The sequence below is a fragment of the Bos mutus genome, chromosome X (assembly GCF_027580195.1).
Source record: "Bos mutus isolate GX-2022 chromosome X, NWIPB_WYAK_1.1, whole genome shotgun sequence".
Lineage (NCBI taxonomy): Eukaryota > Metazoa > Chordata > Mammalia > Artiodactyla > Bovidae > Bos > Bos mutus.
In genome coordinates this window covers 44,093,284-44,111,406 of record NC_091646.1, presented here as the reverse complement: position 1 = coordinate 44,111,406, position 18,123 = coordinate 44,093,284, and the positions used below count along the sequence as shown (strand labels likewise).

At 37.0% G+C, this 18,123-nt stretch overlaps 1 protein-coding gene across 1 annotated transcript in view; it reads left to right on the top strand.

Moving 5' to 3' along the window:
* The window catches only part of DIAPH2 (diaphanous related formin 2), a 983,285-nt gene that overhangs the window by 321,137 nt on the left and 644,025 nt on the right, over positions 1-18,123 (top strand). Inside the window, exon 18 of the mRNA XM_070366366.1 lies at positions 1,285-1,399. Coding sequence (XP_070222467.1) covers positions 1,285-1,399 — 115 coding nt within the window. The remainder of the gene's footprint in view (positions 1-1,284; positions 1,400-18,123) is intronic.

The window sequence follows — 18,123 nt, the reverse complement described above, 5'->3', positions numbered from 1 at the left end:
CTCTAACATTCTTAAATATAACCTTTTTATTAATGAGCCCTTTTATCTTAGTTATTTTTGTTCTTAGAAATTTTGTTTTAGTTTTAAACTTTCAGGTAGTGTGGAATCACTGATAGTATTCAGTGTAGACATTAAAGTAATTGTTTTTTATATGATTTGTGAAAGATTCATTGAATGTTATTTTGCTTTATTTTTATTAAATAACATGTCTTATGAAAATCTTATTATCAAGATTGACACAGTCCCCATTCAGTAGGAACTAAATGTAATGAAAATACAGTTGCGTAGACCATCATCTGTGGAAATGCCTATTCCAAGAACATATCAGTGATATCTGACAGTATCCATATGTTAAATTGGTCTGATCAGAATAATGGTTAAATCAGTTTTACAGTTAAGCATATATTTGTGGTTTGCTCAGAAAAGTAAATGAGATCTAAATGTTTTTGCAATGTAACTATTTTTTATTATACATGATCAACCAAACTATAGAATCCAGCAGTTGCTGGCCCAGTTATCTGTGTGTAAATGTCATGATATGCTTATTTAGCAGTTAAGCATACAGTAATGGCAAGCAGTAATGGCACATACAGTCTCAGAAAACATGATATGTAGTGGAAGATGCACAGTTCTAATATTGGATTTCAGTTCAGTGGCTAAGAGCACAATTCTGCAAAGCTAAGCTGCCTGAGTTTAAATCTCATCTTCACCATTTACTAGCTTGGGCAGCTCCTCAAACATCCCAGGGCTCAGTTTCCTCATTTTTAACATGGAGATAATAACAGTTCCTGCTTCAGAGGATTATTGTGAGGATTAGATGAGATGAATTAATATGTGAAATCACTTAAAAGAGTGACACATAGGAGGTATGTAATTGTCAGCTGTTATGGTTATTGTCTGCAACCTAGTCAGTAAACATGGGAGAGTTATTCTTCTCAATCTCAGTTTCCCCATTTTTAAAAATCCAGGAGTAAGAATAATGTATGTAAGTTGAGGGGAGGGATTTACTCAATTATTTTTTAAGATTCCTTCAAGTAGAAGATTTTTTAAAATGTAATTTGCTACATGACCTATTGCTGTTGTGTACATTTCTGTACACCAGTAGAAGTCTGTGACTTTCCTAATGAATGTTTACTTAGAAAGTTTTGTTTTGATAGATCCTATAATTGATTTAGTAGGTTGGTGAATAAAGGTAATTTGTTCAACCTTGGTGAAAGTGAATTCTTTGAAAAAATAAATGCATAGTAATAATTTAAAAACCTCTCTTTGTTATTTTTGTTTCAGATTGAACCCAAAGAACTGTCTGAGAATTGTTTCTGGTTGAAAGTCAAGGAGGAGAAGTTTGAAAATCCAGATCTCTTTGCAAAATTGGCACTGAATTTTGCTACCCAGATGAAAGGTATGTTTTATATTTTTAATATAAATTTCTTGTTCTGATATGTTGAATTTGGTGCTTTGCTAAAAACTTCTGGTAATGTGTAGGTGTATAGTTTGGGGGTAGAGTCAAATATATTAGATTGACCTATTAACTCTATTGTACCCAGCAACTAAAAAATGATAGGTTTTTTCCTTTAAATTTTATTTTGCATAAGTATTATTATTCAACTGGAAATATGGGTTTTATTTTTATGATTTAAAATAAAATGTTTTAATTTTTTTGTTTACATTCCTCCGTTATAAAGTTATCATCTTTACTGAGAAGCAAAGGTGATGAATTTGTTGATAAACTGTGTAAGGGAAAATAATGTAAAAGAATAGTAAGGATTCAGAAGTTTCCATGAAACTGGAGTAAGATTGGTTTCATAGTGCTTATACAGTCTTACATTTGTAATAATCCATTTGATTTCTGAAGAAATTTTATACTTTTTTCCATATGCAGATTTTTCTGGAATAATATCAAAATCTGGTAACTAATAAATATATTTTACTGATTGATAATTGAGCACCTTTTTTATAATTAGATCCTTAACCTCTATAAATGTCACACCTAATTTTGGTACTATGTAGGTAACTTCTCAATCTCATAATGAATCATTGTGATTTGTGAACTTTTGCTATTTTAACATTGCTATTTTACTAATTATTGTAGAACTGATAGCTTACTTAAGCGTAGGAGTTTTTTTCAGCCTGAGTGAGTGTTTACAACTAAGAAATTGATATATTCCACACGCCCATGCCCTTGGAATTAGCACCTTTACCATTCATTTGTCTGATTTGTCACAACATGCCCTAGAATGTGAGAATGTGAATTTTGGAAGATTCAGAGAGAGAGAGGGGGAGGTGAAAATTATTCCTGTTCAGCCCTTCTAGCTTATCTTATGCAATGGAGGCTCTTGTGCTGTATCTGTTTTTCTTCATAGATTGAAGCTCACGCATACACAGAAATCGGGCGAACTAAAGTATTCTGAAGAATTTTGACATTTAAAAAATTCCTACTAAACCTTTTTTCCCCCCTCATTTGCTCTTGTAAACTTCACATTTAAAAGATTCTTCAAGAACTCCAGAGATTACTATTTATTATAATCTGTTTTTTTTTTTCAGTTGAAAAACTAAAATATGCTTATATCAAGGTATTGGTAATAATAATAAAAATATGCATGGTAAACATATCCCTTCAATCCCAGACTTACAGCTTCTTCCCCAGAGAAAACCACTCTTATTGTTTTCTCACATTGCCTCCTAGAAATAGTCTATGCCTATAGAAGCATATGTGTTTTTATCACTTTTTGTTTTTCACTTCTTTCTGTTTTCACTTTATATATTTGAATATTTTTCCATAGTAGTTTATGTTTATCTACTGTGTTCTTTTTACACAATACATAGAATGCTGTCATATAGACCCCGTCTGAATTTATGTAACTGATTACCTTTTAATGGGTATTGAGATTATTTCCAGTCTTTTGCTATTTCAAGCAATCTGCAGTGAACATGTATCTACATATATATCTTTGTGCACATAGGACTTATTTGTAGGGTAAATTTTAGAAGTGAAATTCTTAGATGAAATGAAATTTTGATAAATATTACCAAATTTCCTTCCAAAGAGTTTGTATTCATTTATAGTGTTACATCTAAAATATATACGAGTACCTGTTTCCCTACAACCTTTGCCCATCTCAGAGGTAAATGGCAAATCATCCATGTTACAATTTTTGCTCCTTAAAAGTGTAGCAGCTTTTCTTCTCTTAAAAGGCAATTTTAACCTCTTTTTCTGAGAACTTGTTTGCACATTTTGTGTTGAGCATTTCTTCTCGTACTTATTGATGTATTTATATTGAGTCCCATAAGAATTATATTTTTCATAAAATTTTAGAGTCCATCTGGACCTTAGAAATGATTAAACCGAACTCTCTTTTACAAATGAACAAAGTGAAGTTTGATGCATGCAGGTTAATATAAAATCCATTAGAGAGTTTCTCAAGGTATTGTGGTATAGTGGGAAAAGCCCAGGGGAAATGGAATCACATACTTGTATTTCAGCTGTGATACTAGTAACCTCTGTGACTGAATTTTCTCATCTGTAAAATAAGAAAGACTGATGTTTAACTAGTAGTATGAGAATTAAATAATGTTATGTATTTAAAGGACTCAGCATGGTACTTGATATAGCAGGCACTCGATAAATATCAATTTCCCTTCCCTTTTGATTTAACATGATGCTGTGTGTGTGTGTGTATCTTGTTTTAGATATTGACACTTAATACAACTGTCAATTCAGCATGACAATTTCCTGCTCATAGCCAGTCAGCTAGAGTAGAAGCCGTTCTTATTCTGGCTGCTAAACCATAATCAAACCAAATTAAAATCAAACAAAAGTTATGTAAAGGCTATTATGTACTCACTGCTGAGAATTCTGCATTTCCATTGTCTTAACTCTGATTCTCTGCATTTTCTATGTGCTATTACTACTACTTCTACTTTCCTAATTTTGAATCCCTGTCACTAAGTTGTGTCTGACTCTTTGTGACCGCATGGAATGTAGCACACCAGGCTCCTCTGTCCATAGTGTTTTTCAGGCAAGAATACTGGAGTGGCTTGCCGTTTCCTTAACCAGGGGATCTTCCCAACCCAGGGATCAAGCCTGTGTCTCCTGTGTCTCCTGCATTGCAGGCGGATTCTTTACCCCCTGAACCATCAGGGAAGACCTAATTTTGAACATTTGAGTCCAAATCTGGTCGGGATCACCTTTGGGTACCATTACTGTTACTAAGATTTATTTCTGAAGGGACATTTAAAGGAACAATTACACATCATAGCATATTTCATAACATGTGCATGTGCTCAATTGCTTCAGTCGTGTCTGACTCATTGTGACCCATGGAGTGTAGCCCACCAGGCTCCTCTGTCCATGGGATTCTCCAGGCAAGAACACTGGAGTGGGTTGCCATGCCCTCCTCCGGAGGATCTCCCCGACCCAGGGATCGAACCTGCGACTCCGTCTTCTGTATTGCAGGCAGATTCTTTACCCGCTGAGCCACCTGGGAAGCCCATATTTCATAACGTAGTCAAAACAAACTTGAATGATACATGCCTCCATTTATTTTAATAACTATTGTTTGATCTTAATTGTAACAGTTGAAATTCCTTGTCAGTTGCAGTGCCTTGATTCATACTTGGTCAATAGGTGGCAGGATCAGTAAGAAGTCAGCTGGAGGCTGTGGCTCTAGGGAACTGAAACCACACTGCCCTGGCTTTCCTAGCTCCAGGGCACCACTTTTTTCCCTATTCTGTTGCTGTTTGCTACTCTCCCAGCTATATTCTGGAAGGAGCAACATATTCATTTCTAAGATCTAATTCCAAAACTCTTAGACCCAGTGTTCCAAAACCTCTGAGAAATTCCTCTACCTGTAAGAGGTTTGGAAAGCTCACATTTCTGTTCTCCCTAAATGCACTGTAAAGCATTACTAGTCTGTGTTTTTAAAAAATGTGTCACTTGAGTTTAAATTTGCTTTAGATTGCTAAATAGAAATAAATTTTAAAATTGGCTAGTTCTAATACCTGTTGTAAATAAACATGTAAATATTTAATATGGGAAAGTACCATCATATTTTCTATTTGAATCACTTATTCTTAGAGTTGTAGAGAAAATTACTTTAAAGTTCCTATTATAATTCAAAGTATCTCTATTTTAGGAGAAGATGGATCTCTCATTTCATTTAATTTATATTTGTTGGGTATCCACTATGTATAGCACAGGCTTCCCAGGTGGCATTAGTGGTAAAGAGCCCGCCTGCCAATGCAGGTTAGATGTAAGAGATGCAGGTTCAAGCCCTGGGTTTTGAAGATCCCCTGGAGGAGGGCACGGAAACCCACTCCAGTATTCTTTCCTGAAAAATCCCATGGACAGTGCAGCCTGGCAGGCTGCAGTCCATAGGATCACACAGAGTTGGACATGACTGAAGTGACTTAGCATGCATGCACATACTCTATGTGTAAGGTCCTATAATAAATAGGAGGGAGATAAATGAATAAGGTCTTATCTGGATATCAAGGAACATATGTAGTAAAGAATAGAGAAAGAGGTATATGCCATTTAATCAATTTTTATTAAAAATTAGACTAGCTATTTTTTAAAAGCCAAGGGAGCACAAAATGGAAATAGTTAAATTTGAGCAGGGCAAATGGAGATCCCAGAGGGATCTATTGAGCTGGGCCTTGAATTTTAAGGAAAATTTCAATAGAGGGAGAAGGAGAGAAGGCATTCTAGTCAGAGAACAACATTAGCAAAATAGTAGGAGGCTGAAGTGCAGCCTGTGTTGAAAACACAGCCTGTTGGTCTTGGACTTGGAGTGAAGGTGGTGAGGTGAACTTCACACTGAGAAAATGGGGTTTTGTTCTTTAAGCCTTAGGGGCCCAATAATTTGATGATTAACCATTGAGCAGGCCTTTGGCAGACATATAGGTGATGGAAATTCACAGATAGATGATGGATCATTGATTGTGAATCAATGCCAGTAGGCCAGACAATGTGTGATAATATCCTGATGAGTATGAATTCTTAATCTCTATAGTTTATTCCAGTTCCCAATCCTGTGTCCCCATGCTTGCAATATTTAGTCTCTTCTTACAAGCCTAATGATGCTGTATGACAAAGTAGATCTCAAAATGCTCTCTGTATTAATAAAGAAAAATGCGTATAATACAGGTAGTTAGCAAAGACCCTGGACTTCTCTAGTGGCTCAGATGGTAAAGAATCTGCCTGCAATGCCCAGGACCTGGGTTTGATTCATGGGTGTTGAAGATCCCCTGGAGAAGGAATTGGCAACCCACTCAAGTATTCTTGTCTGGAGAATTCTATGGACAGAGGAACCTGGTGGGTTACAGTCCATAGGGTCGCCAAGAGTCGGACACAACTCAGCAACTAACACAACAACATAGAGTACTTTTGACTATATGTCATAGATGTAACTGTTGGAATTTGGATATGTTTTCTAGTTTTATTTATTCTTCATATTGATGATATTTGGGGATATATAAACATTAAGGTTATGATAATAGTGTCATTTTTCTTAAAAACCTGTAGTAATTATAGGTAATAATGATATTATATTAGTTAAAGTAATGATGGTTAATATTAACCAAGCTTGAAATAATAATAAAATATGTAGGTTATAACTGCTAATTCTAATTAGAATTTCTAGGGTTCTCTTGAGGCTTCAGGAAGAACAAAGATAGTCTGTGTGTGTAAGTTGTAAGGAATTTCTTTGGTTTTAATGTTGCTTGGAGGAAATGTAAGAAACAAACATAGAAGGTTAATAAAATTTGGTTTCCTCAATAATATATTTTTATAGTTCAATTTAGCTTTAATAATAATAGAAAATTGAGATGTTATAAATATTTCAAATGCATATAAAGATCATTTTCAATGCTTGAGATATTAGGCTAGCTTCAAAATTATTGTGGAACTGAGTCTGAAGATGTATTTATGTAAAAGCAGTTTTCCTCTAGGATCATATTTTAAATTGTATTTCTTAGTCTTAGAATCAGCTGGCTGCTTTTGAAAATAACCACCCTTGTTTGATTGCTTAACACAGTCTTATATGTTTAGTGAAAAAAAAACACCAAAAAAAGTATTAATATCTAATTCATCTCTTTTAATATAGATATTCTTGGAAATCAGTTGAAAATAAAGAGATGTCAGACTCAGTGCACAACTCTGATAAATGGTGCTAAAGTGTCCTGAGAGACCTGGTGTCCTAACAAATGATTTGTCATCTTAATAACATAATATGCATACTCCTTACTGTAAACCTTAATATGAAAAGGAACAAACTGAGAAGGCTTTAATTCTTTCAGGCAGCCAGCTAAAAACCATACATTTGTTGTTGTTTTGTCAGTAATCCTGTCTGACTCTTGTAACCACCACGGACTGTAGCCCACCTGGCTCCTCTGTCCATGGGATTTTCCCAGCAAGAATAGTGTTCTGGTCTGGTTTAGTCGTTAAGTCATGTCCGACTCTTGTAACCCCATGTACTGTAGCCTGCCTGGCTCCTCTGTCCATGGGATTCTCCAGGCAAGAATACTGGAGTGGGTTGCCATTTCCAATTACAGGGGAATTTCCCAACCCAGGAATTGAACCTGGGTCTCCTGCACTGCAGGCATATTCTTTACCAACTGAGCTATGAAAGTTAAGTTCAGTCGCTCAGTCATGTCCGACTGTTTGTGACCCCATGAACTGCACCACGTCAGGCCTCCCTGTGTATCACCAACTCCTGGAGTTCACCCAAACTCATGTCCATTGAGTTGGTGGTGCCATCCAACCATGTCATCCTCTGCCATCCCCTTCTACTCCTACCCGCAATCCTTCCCAGCATCAGGATCTTTTCAAATAACTCAATTCTTCGCATAAACTGGCCCAAGTATTGGAGTTTCAGCTTCAACATCAGTCTTTCCAATGAACACCCAGGACAGATTTCTTTAGAATGGACTGGTTGGATCTCCTTGCAGTCCAAGGGACTCTCAAGAGTCTTTTCCAACACCACAGTTTAAAAGCATCAATTTTTCAGTGCTCAGCTTTCTTTATAGTCCAACTCTCACATCCATAAATGACTACTGGAAAAACTATAGCCTTGATTAGATGGACCTTTGTGGACAAAGTAATGTCTATGATTTTTAATATGCTGTCTAGGTTGGTCATAACTTTCCTTCAAAGGAGCAAGCGTCTTTTAATTTCATGGCTGCAGTCACTATCTGCAGTGATTTTGGAGCCCAGAAAAATAAAGTCAGCCACTCTTTCCACTGTTTCCCCATGTATTTGCCATGAAGTGATGGGACCAGAGGCCGTGATCTTAGTTTTCTGCATATTGAGCTTTAAGCCAACTTTTTCACTCTCCTCTTTCACTTGAAACAAAAGGCTCTTTAGTTCTTCACTTTCGGCCATAAGGGTGGTGTTATCTGCATATCTTAGGTTATTGATATTTCTCCCGGCAATCTTGATTCCAGCTTGTGCTTCTTCCAGCCCAGCGTTTCTCCTGATGTACTCTGCATAGAAGTTAAATAAGCAGGGTGACAATACACAGCATTGACGTACTCCTTTTTCTATTTGGAACCAGTCTGTTGTTCCATGTCCAGTTGTAACTTGCTTCCTGACCTGTAAACTGGTTTCTCAAGAGGCAGGTCAGGTGGTCTGGTATTCCTATCTCTTTCAGAATTTTCCACAGTTTATTGTGATCCACACAGTCAAAGGCTTTGGCATAGTCAATAAAGCAGAAGTAAATGTTTGTTTGTTTGTTTTTCTGGAACTCTCTTGCTTTTTCCATGATCCAGCGGATGTTGGCAATTTGATCTCTGGTTCCTCTGCCTTTTCTAAAACCAGCTTGAACATCTGCAAGTTCACAGTTCATGTATTGCTGAAGCCTGGCTTGGAGAATTTTGAGCATTACTTTGCTAGTGTGTGAGATGAGTACAATTGTGTGGTAGTTTGAGCATTCTTTGGCATTGCCTTTCTTTGGGATTGGAATGAAAACTGACCTTTTCTAGTCCTGTGGCCACTGCTGAGTTTTCCAGATTTGCTGACATATTGAGTGTAGCACGTTCACAGCATCATCTTTCAGGATTTGAAATAGCTCAACTGGAATTCCATCACCTCCACTAGCTTTGTTCCTAGTGATGTTTCCTAAGGCCCACTTGTCCTCACATTCCAGGATGTCTGGCTCTAGGTGAATGATCACACCATCGTCTCTTTTTTGTGCAGTTCTTCTGTGTATTCTTGCCACCTCTTCTTACTATCTTCTGGTTCTATTAGGTCCATACCATTTCTGTCCTTTATTGAGCCCATATGAGGGAAGCTAATAGTGGCCTGCTATTTCTTCCCCTAGGGGATTTTCCCTACCCAGGGATTTGTTGCATTTTAAGCTGATTCTTTACCACTAAGTCACCTGGGAAGCCTCAGAAAGTGTGCATGCTGCTGCTGCTGCTGCTGCTGCTGCTATGTCGCTTCATTCGTGTCCGACTCTGTGTGACCCCATAGACGGCAGCCCACCAGGTTCCCCTGTCCCTGGGATTCTCCAGGCAAGAACACTGGAGTGAGTTGCCATTTCCTTCTCCAATGCATAAAAGTGAAAAGTGAAAGGGAAGTCGCTCAGTCATGTCTGACTCTTAGCGACCCCATGGACTGCAGCCCACCAGGCTCCTCCATCCATGGGATTTTCCAGGCAAGAGTACTGGCGTGGGGTACCATTGGCCTCAGAAAGTGTGCATACTTTTGTACACTTTTACCACTTGCATATATATATATATATATATGTTCTTTGGATTCTATATATATGTACTGATTATCACCTTATCAAAGTTTTTTTTTTTATTATGAACATTTAAAGTATTTTAATTTATGATGATGTAATTTTTTATTTCCTGTTGACATGTTCTGGCATTGAACAGTTATCTTCTTTATGTAAAATAGAAATAAGGAATTTGTGAGGCAGAGATCTGTGTTATTACTTAATTATAATAGTCACTATTAACTATAACTCATATGACCATTATAGCTACTACTGTGTGCAGGAATCCCTTAGAAGAAATGGAGTAGCCATTATAGTCAACAAAAGAGTCCAAAATGCAGTACTTGAATGCAATCTCAAAAGCAACAGAATGATCTCTGTTCGTTTCCAAGGCAAACCATTCAATATCATGGTAATCCAAGTCTATGCCCTGACCAGTAATGCTGAAGAAGCTGAAGTTGAATGGTTCTATGAAGACATACAAGACCTTCTAGAACTAACACCGAAAAAAGATGTCCTTTTCATTATAGGGGACTCGAACACAAAAGTAGGGAGTCAAGAAATACCTGGAGTAACAGGCAAATTTGGCCTTGGAGTATAGAATGAAGCAGGTCAAAGGTTAATAGAATTTTCCCAAGAGAACTCACTGGTCATAGCGAACACCCTCTTCCAACAACACAACGGAAAACTCTACACGTGGACATCACCAGATCATCAGTATCGAAATCAGATTGATTATATTCTTTGCAGTCAAAGATGGGGAAACTCTATACATTCAGCAAAAACAAAACTGGGAGCTGACTGTGGCTCAGATCATGAGCTCCTTATTGCCGAATTTAGGCTTAAAGTGAAGAAAGTAGGGAAAACCACTAGACCATTCAGGTATGACGTAAATCAAATCGCTTATGATTGTACAGTGGAAGTGACAAATAGATTCAAGGGCTTAGATCTGATAGACAAAGTGCCTGAAGAACTAAGGACAGATGTTTGGGACATTGTACAGGAGGCAGGGATCAAGACCATCTCCAAGAAAAAGAAATTCAAAAGGAAAAATGGTTGTTTGAGGAGGTCTTACAAATAGCTGTGAATACAGAAGTGAAAGGCAAAGGAGAAAAGGAAAGATATACCCATTTGAATTCAGAGTTCCAAAGAATAGCAAGGAAAGATACGAAAGCCTTTCTCAGCTACCAATGCAAAGAAATAGAGGAAAACAATAGAGTGGGAAAAAGTAGAGATCTCTTCAAGAAAATTAGAGATACCAAGGGAACATTTCATGTAAAGATGGGCTTGATAAAGGACAGAAATGGTATGGACCTAACAGAAGGAGAAGATATTAAGAAGAGGTGGCAACAATACACAGAAAAACTGTACAAAAAACAGCTTCATGACCCAGATAATCACAATGGTGTGATCACTCACCTAGAGCCAGACATTCTGGAATGTGAAGTCAAGTGGGCCTTAGAAAGAAGCACTCTGAACAAAGCTAGTAGAGGTGATGGAATTGCAGGTGAGCTATTTCAAATCCTGAAATATGATGCTGTGAATGTGTTGCACTCAATATGCCATCAAATTTGGAAAACACAGCAGTGGCCACAGGACTGGAAAATCCCAAAGAATGGCAATGCCAGAGAATGCTCAAACTACCACACAGTTGCACTCATCTCACATTCTAGTAAAGTATTGCTCAAAATTCTCCATTCCAGGCTTCAACAGTATGTGAATCCTGAACTTCCAGATGTTCAAGCTAGATTTAGAAAAGGCAGAGGAACCAGAGAATTGTCAACATCTGTTGAATCACTGAAAAAGCAGGAGAGTTCCATAAAAATATCTACTTCTGCTTTATTGACTATGCCAAAGGCTTTGACTTTGTGGCCTGCAATAAACTCTGGAAAATTCTTAAAGAGATGTGAATACTAGACCACCTCACCTGCCTCTTGAGAAATCTGTATGCAGGTCAGGAAACAACAGTTAGAACTGGACATGGAATGATAGAATGGTTCCAAATTGGGAAAGGAGTACGTCAAGGCTGTAATATTGTCACTCTGGTTATGTAACTTACATGCAGAGTGCATCATGAGAAACGCTGGGCTGGAAGAAGCACAAGCTGGCATCAAGATTGCTGGGAGAAATATCAATGACCTCAGATATGCAGATCATACCACCCTTATGGCAGAAAGTGAAAAATAACTAAAGAGCCTTTTGATGAAAGTGAAAGAGGAGAGTTAGAAAGTTGGCTTAAAGCTCAATATTCAGAAAACTAAGATCATGGAATCTGGTCCCATCACTTCATGGCAAATATAGGGGAAAACAGTGGAATCAGTGGCAGACTTATTTCTTGTGGGCTCCAAAATCACTGCAGATGGTGACTGCACCCATGAAATTAAAAGACACTTGCTCCTTGGAAGATAAGTTTTGACCAACCTACACAGCGTGTTAAAAAGCAGAGACATTACTTTGGCGGCAAAGATCCATCCAGTCAAACAATGTTTTTTCCGGTAGTCGTTTATGGATGTGAGAGTTGGACTATAAAGAAAACTGAGCACTGAAGAATTGATGCTTTTGAACTGTGGTGTTGGAGAAGACTCTTGAGAGTCCCTTGGACTGCATGGAGATCCAACCAGTCCATCCTAAAGGAGATCAGTCCTGGGTGTTCATTGGAAAGACTGATGTTGAAGCTGAAACTCCAATACTTTGGCCTCTTGATGCAAAGAACTGATTCATTTGAAAAGACCCCGATGCTGGGAAAGATTGAAGGCGGGAGGAGAAGGAGACGGCAGAGGATGACATGGTTGGATGGCACCACCAACTCAATGGACATTAGTTTGAGGAAACTCCAGGAGTTGGTGTTGGGCAGGGAGGCCTGGCGTTCTGCAGTCCATGGGGTTGCAAACAGTTGGACACGACTGAGTGACTGAACTGAACTGAAGAGTCACTATTTGTAAAGAGAGATTGAGACAGTGTATCTTAAACTTTCTGAATGAGTAGCCTCTGAAATGCCTTTTTCCTGACTGTACTTCTTACTCCCTGTACCATCACTACAAATAAAAATAACAATAGCAATCAAAATAATAATAATATCACATTTCTTATGCTTTACTATGTCCCAAGAGCTGTGATAAACATTTTGTAATTCATATCTCATTAGTCCATAAAGATCTGTATTATTGTTTTATAGGTGAGGAATCTGATCCTAAGGGAGATTAAGAATTATGTCTTGGTTACACATCTAGTAAGTGCATAGCTGTGGTCAGAACCCAGTTTCATTCTTAGTCACTTCCCTGTGTTGTAACAATGGCTTTTATGCCCTTAGTATCATAGTTTGTGAGTTTTGTTGCATAGTTAACTGATTCCTTTTTAATACGATTATATATATATTGCATCCATTACAAGATTGTATATATGAAATGTATAATTGAATACAGTACTTTAGAGCTTAAACCAAAGCTAGGAAGGTGTATGTTTGGAAGGGAATGAGGTTGTTTTTTCTGTGTCTACGATTTTTAAGATATTTTCTGGATGGGATCTATCAATTGTAAAGCATTGCTATGACTTGGAGTCTGTCTCTTCTAATAATGAATGAAGGAATGAGGTCTTCATGTCATTAGGCATTTTGTAAGGGTATATTAATATACATGGGATGCATAAAGCAATGAAATCAATTTTCATGGTGTTCCTTTGAGTTTAGCTTTATAGCACTGTACATAGCTTATATTATTTTAATATGATACTTTTTAGCTATGAGTTAGTAAGACTGTCTCTCTTCATTTCAGTAATTTTTGCTTATAAACACTGTATGGATTAGGCGCAATAACAGTTGTTCAGTTGATAGCATCTACAATTCACATAGATACTCATTTACATTTTGAATTATTGTTTTAGCTAAATTAGTTTTATTTTGGTAAATAGAAATTATTTACATAGCAATCCAGTGGAATTTCTTCACACAGCTATATAAAACTATTAAAAGGTGTGTTTTAATCCAACTGTATATTGATGGCAGTTATACCAGTTCCAGACTATATATTTTACATGATATAAGAAGTAAGAGAAGAGATTTCTCTAGTTTACGAGAAATACATTTAATTTAGGGATATGCAAATCTGGTAGCTTTTCTGAGGCAATATATGTAAGTAATCTCTTTGGCCTATTAGTCCTTATTGGTAAGAGTAGATTAAAATATTTTTAATATGTTATTCAGTAATATCTGAGTGTTGCCTTGCTTTCACTAATTTTAAAGTGTATTTTTGGTATTATTATAATTTTAATTCATATTATTTTCTGGTTTCTTAGTTGCTTATTTTTTTTCCAGTTTTATTGTAGTATAATTGATACATAATGTTGTGTAAGTGTCAGGTATACAAGGTAATAATTTGATATATGCATATAAGTATGTTGCAAAATATAATTTAAATTTTTTCCTTGTGTTGGAGCTTATTTACTCTGAGGAACTCAAATATTACAATACAGTATATAGATCACTACAGTCACCATGGTGTACATTACATCACCAAAACTTTATTTTACCTTTTGTCCTTTGGAAATTTGTACCTTTTGTCTATTCTTCATCCAGTCCCCCCACCCCCTATCCCTTGCTTCTGTCAGCCACAATTCTTATCTCTGTTTCTGTGGGCATATCATGTTTAATGTCTTGTAGATGTGTTGATGGTGGTGGATTAGTCACTAAGTCATGTCCGACTCTTGTGGCCCCATGGACTGTAGCTCACCAGGCTCCTCTGTCCATGGGATTTTCCAGGCAAGAATACTGGAGTGGATTGCCATTTCCTTCTCCAGAGGATCTTTCCGACACAGGAATCGAACCCAGGTCTCCTGCATTGCAGGCAGATTCTTTACCGACTGAGCTATGAGGGAAGCCCTCATAGATGTGTTGATTGAGTGAGCTAAATTAAGTGCCCTCCAATTACTGTATGGGAGGTGACTCAAAAAATTAAACAGTATAAGTTAAAAATATCACTTGCATTTTAACACAAGTTTCTAGAAATACAGTTACACTTGAAAACAGGTTCACATTTTGTGTATGTTGAAAGAATTTTAACTTCTTATTTTATTGTTGTGGATATTAGTTGCCTATAGTTTCATAACAAATTATCCCCTAATTTATCAGCTTAAATGAATACATATTTATTTTCTCGAATCATGGCAGAGGTTAGCTGAGTCCTTTGCCTCAAAGTCTGTCACGTGGCTGCCTATGAGGTGTTGTCAGGATTGTGGTCTTATCTGAAGACTTGAATGGGGGATGATTTCAGTTCACCCATATGATTTTTGACAGCATTCCTTTTCTCTAAGACTGTTGAGCTGAGGTCCTCCATTTGTCTTACTGGCTTTTGTATAGATGCTGCCCTCATTTCCTTACTTCATGGGCCTCTCAGTAATGTAACTCACAAAAGACAGTTTGCTTCATCAAATTGTGCACACCCATAAGAAGTGGAAGTCACAGTCTTTTATAACCTGATTTCATCATTGGAAGCAATTAACTAGGTCCAGCCCTGAAACACAGAGTGAGGAAATTTACTCAAGGCCATGAATATCAGGAGGCAGGGAGCATTTGGGAGCCATTTCAGAAGCTGCCTACTGTATAGATTATTTATGATTAGATAGAAATCTCTCCTTGATGAGTTCAGAAGAATCCTAAGTGGTCTCTCTGCTGTCAGTCCTCTTGCCTTGTCATCAGTTTTTACAACCTACTCAGAATTGTCTTTCTAAAATATAAATTATCATGACACTCCTACGCTTGGAATGTTTCACTGACTACCCATTGTCTTCTAGGGAACATCTAAACTCATCCTTTTCAAGGTCATTTGACATTTCACTCTCTATAAAATATCCTTATACTGAACTCTTTTGTTCTGAAAACAGAGATATAAGGCTTTGCAACTTCACTCCAAACTTTCCCCAGTTTTTCATTTAGATGACACTTTTGTCAGAATGCATTATAATTCTCTTCATTCTTTTGACTTCATCAGATACTGAACTTTTTGCAGTGAGGAAGAAATATTTCCATTTTGTTTACTGTTGATTCTCAGCATGTAGTACAGCTTCTGGGAAGTATGTGTGTTCGATGAACAGGCAAGTGAATTACAGTCCTGTGTACTGGTAGCTCAGTGCTAGCAAATCCACCTGCCAATGCAGGAGATGCAGGAGTCGTAGGTTTGATCCCTGGGTTGGGAAGATCCCCTGGAGTAGGGCATGGCAACCCACTCTAGTATTCTGGCCTGGAGAATCTCATGGACAGGGGAGAATGGTGGCCTACAGCCCATGGGGTTGCAGAAAGTCAGACATGACTGAGTGTTGATGAGAATATGAACATATATATGTATTTAGTTTCATAGTACCAACCAAATAAAGTATGGGTGCTAACCTAAAATTTAGGCACATACTAAGAAGTGCATGTGTACTCAGTGATTGATTCTGGGATGGATATATATATATATGAGTCTGTTTTCTGAAAATTCTTCTAATTGAATAGTAGAGAACTACTTACTTGAGTCTGGCTGTGGTAGTTTGTTAATTTGTCATTTAAGTTCCTATGATTTAGTAATTCACTTAATTTAGGGGTATATATGTGTGTGTGTGCCACCACAGATTTTTGTTAAATTTTTCAAATGTGAAAGTCTGATTTTTCCAATAGTGGCCTATGGTTGATTTAGTCAATAGTTTTAAAATTTATGGCTGGCCCACTTAAGTAAACAGAGGTGGATGTCTATTTCCTGATTTGTTCTTTGACCCTTTGGAAACTACTTAATTTCTTATTGTCTCTGTTTAAACAACTATTTGCCTGCACTTCAGATGTGGTTTGATCTCTGAATCCAGAAGATACCCTGGAGAAAGAAATGGCAACCCACTCCAGTATGCTTGCCTGGAAAATCCCCTGGACTGAGGAGCCTGGCAGGTTACAGTCCGTGGGGTCCCTAAAGACTCAGGCATGACTTTGTGACTAAACAACAACAAAAGTAGATTTATGATTAGTAAAGTAGAAAAACCATCAAACAGAATTTTGTGAGAGTGAAGATAACTATCTATCACAGACTCAACCAAAGTAATAATTTTAGCAATTATAAATGTTGATATTTGTAGTGCACTTACTATATGCCAGATACTTTAAGTGTTTTCCATGGATTTTTTCATTTAATTCTTTTATCTCTCCTATGCTGTAGACACTATGATTGTAGCCATTTTGCAGATAAGTAAGTTGGAGTAGGAAATCAAACTCAAGCAGGATGATTTTGCAGCCCATGTGCTTCACTTCTTTGCTCTGCTTACTCTGTGGGCAAAATCATGGGAATAGGGTGCATTAGAGCCAGCCTGAATCCATAGCCTGTACTTTTCAACACTACCACATCTCTCTGTAGTATGATTGTGCAGATAAAAGCTCTATTATTAGAGACCTCAATTCAAGATACACTTATCTGTCCCACAGGACAAAGATAGTCTATTTATGTGATCTTTTGCTTTGAAGGAATTTATTCTGTGTACTCAGTCCTACCTAGCTTATGGTATTAATCTATTACTGTTAATGCAACTCAGTAAAAGTATACTTAAAAAGTGACAGAACTCAATTTGCCCACTAAATAAACAAACACAACGTACATATGGTGTGTTGAAAACCATAGCTCGCAATATAAACCTGATCTAGAAAGAATGAAAATATATTGAAATTCTTAGCCAGTCTTAGCTAAGTTCTCTACATATTTGTGGTCTGCCTTTAGTTTATCCATGGCCCAGTATTCATACTAGTCTGATATCTCCCTGCCCCCCCCAAACCATTTCCTCATGCTCTTTATCATGTGTTGATACTGGATTAAGGATCATATTTTTAATTGAAATTAATTTTATAGGAACCTAAACAAAGTAGGTGATGCATTCAAATGGCAAATATAACTATTATGAGTTATCAATGTCCCCTCCATGGGAATGGCTTACTGAGAGTTGACTGTGTCTGGCTTCACGTGATAAGAATAGACTTATAACATGCTCCTGGCAGCATGGGAACAATGTGTTGTTTCCTGGCATGTAATTGCTTTTAACAGAAAGTAGCCAAAGTAGCTGCTGTTTGACACATGATGCTATTAGGATATTTGTAGCTTTCTTTGAAAAAAGAAGCTGGTGTGATTGGATACCTTTTGTTCCATTAACTGCATTAATAAAAACGTTATCACTCCTCTCTTAGGTTTTACATACTATTTACTGTTTCAGTACCAATCAGATCACATTCTTGTTGATTATTGGCATTTTTATTCTATTTCACATGCTTTTGTTTTCTCAATGCTGACAGTTTAACTATTTAAATAATTGTACTATCAAATGTTAATACGTCTGTATGATAGATCAGAACATGGTCCTAAAATCTTTGTATCATAATTTTATAGACTTTCATTTTATTATTAAA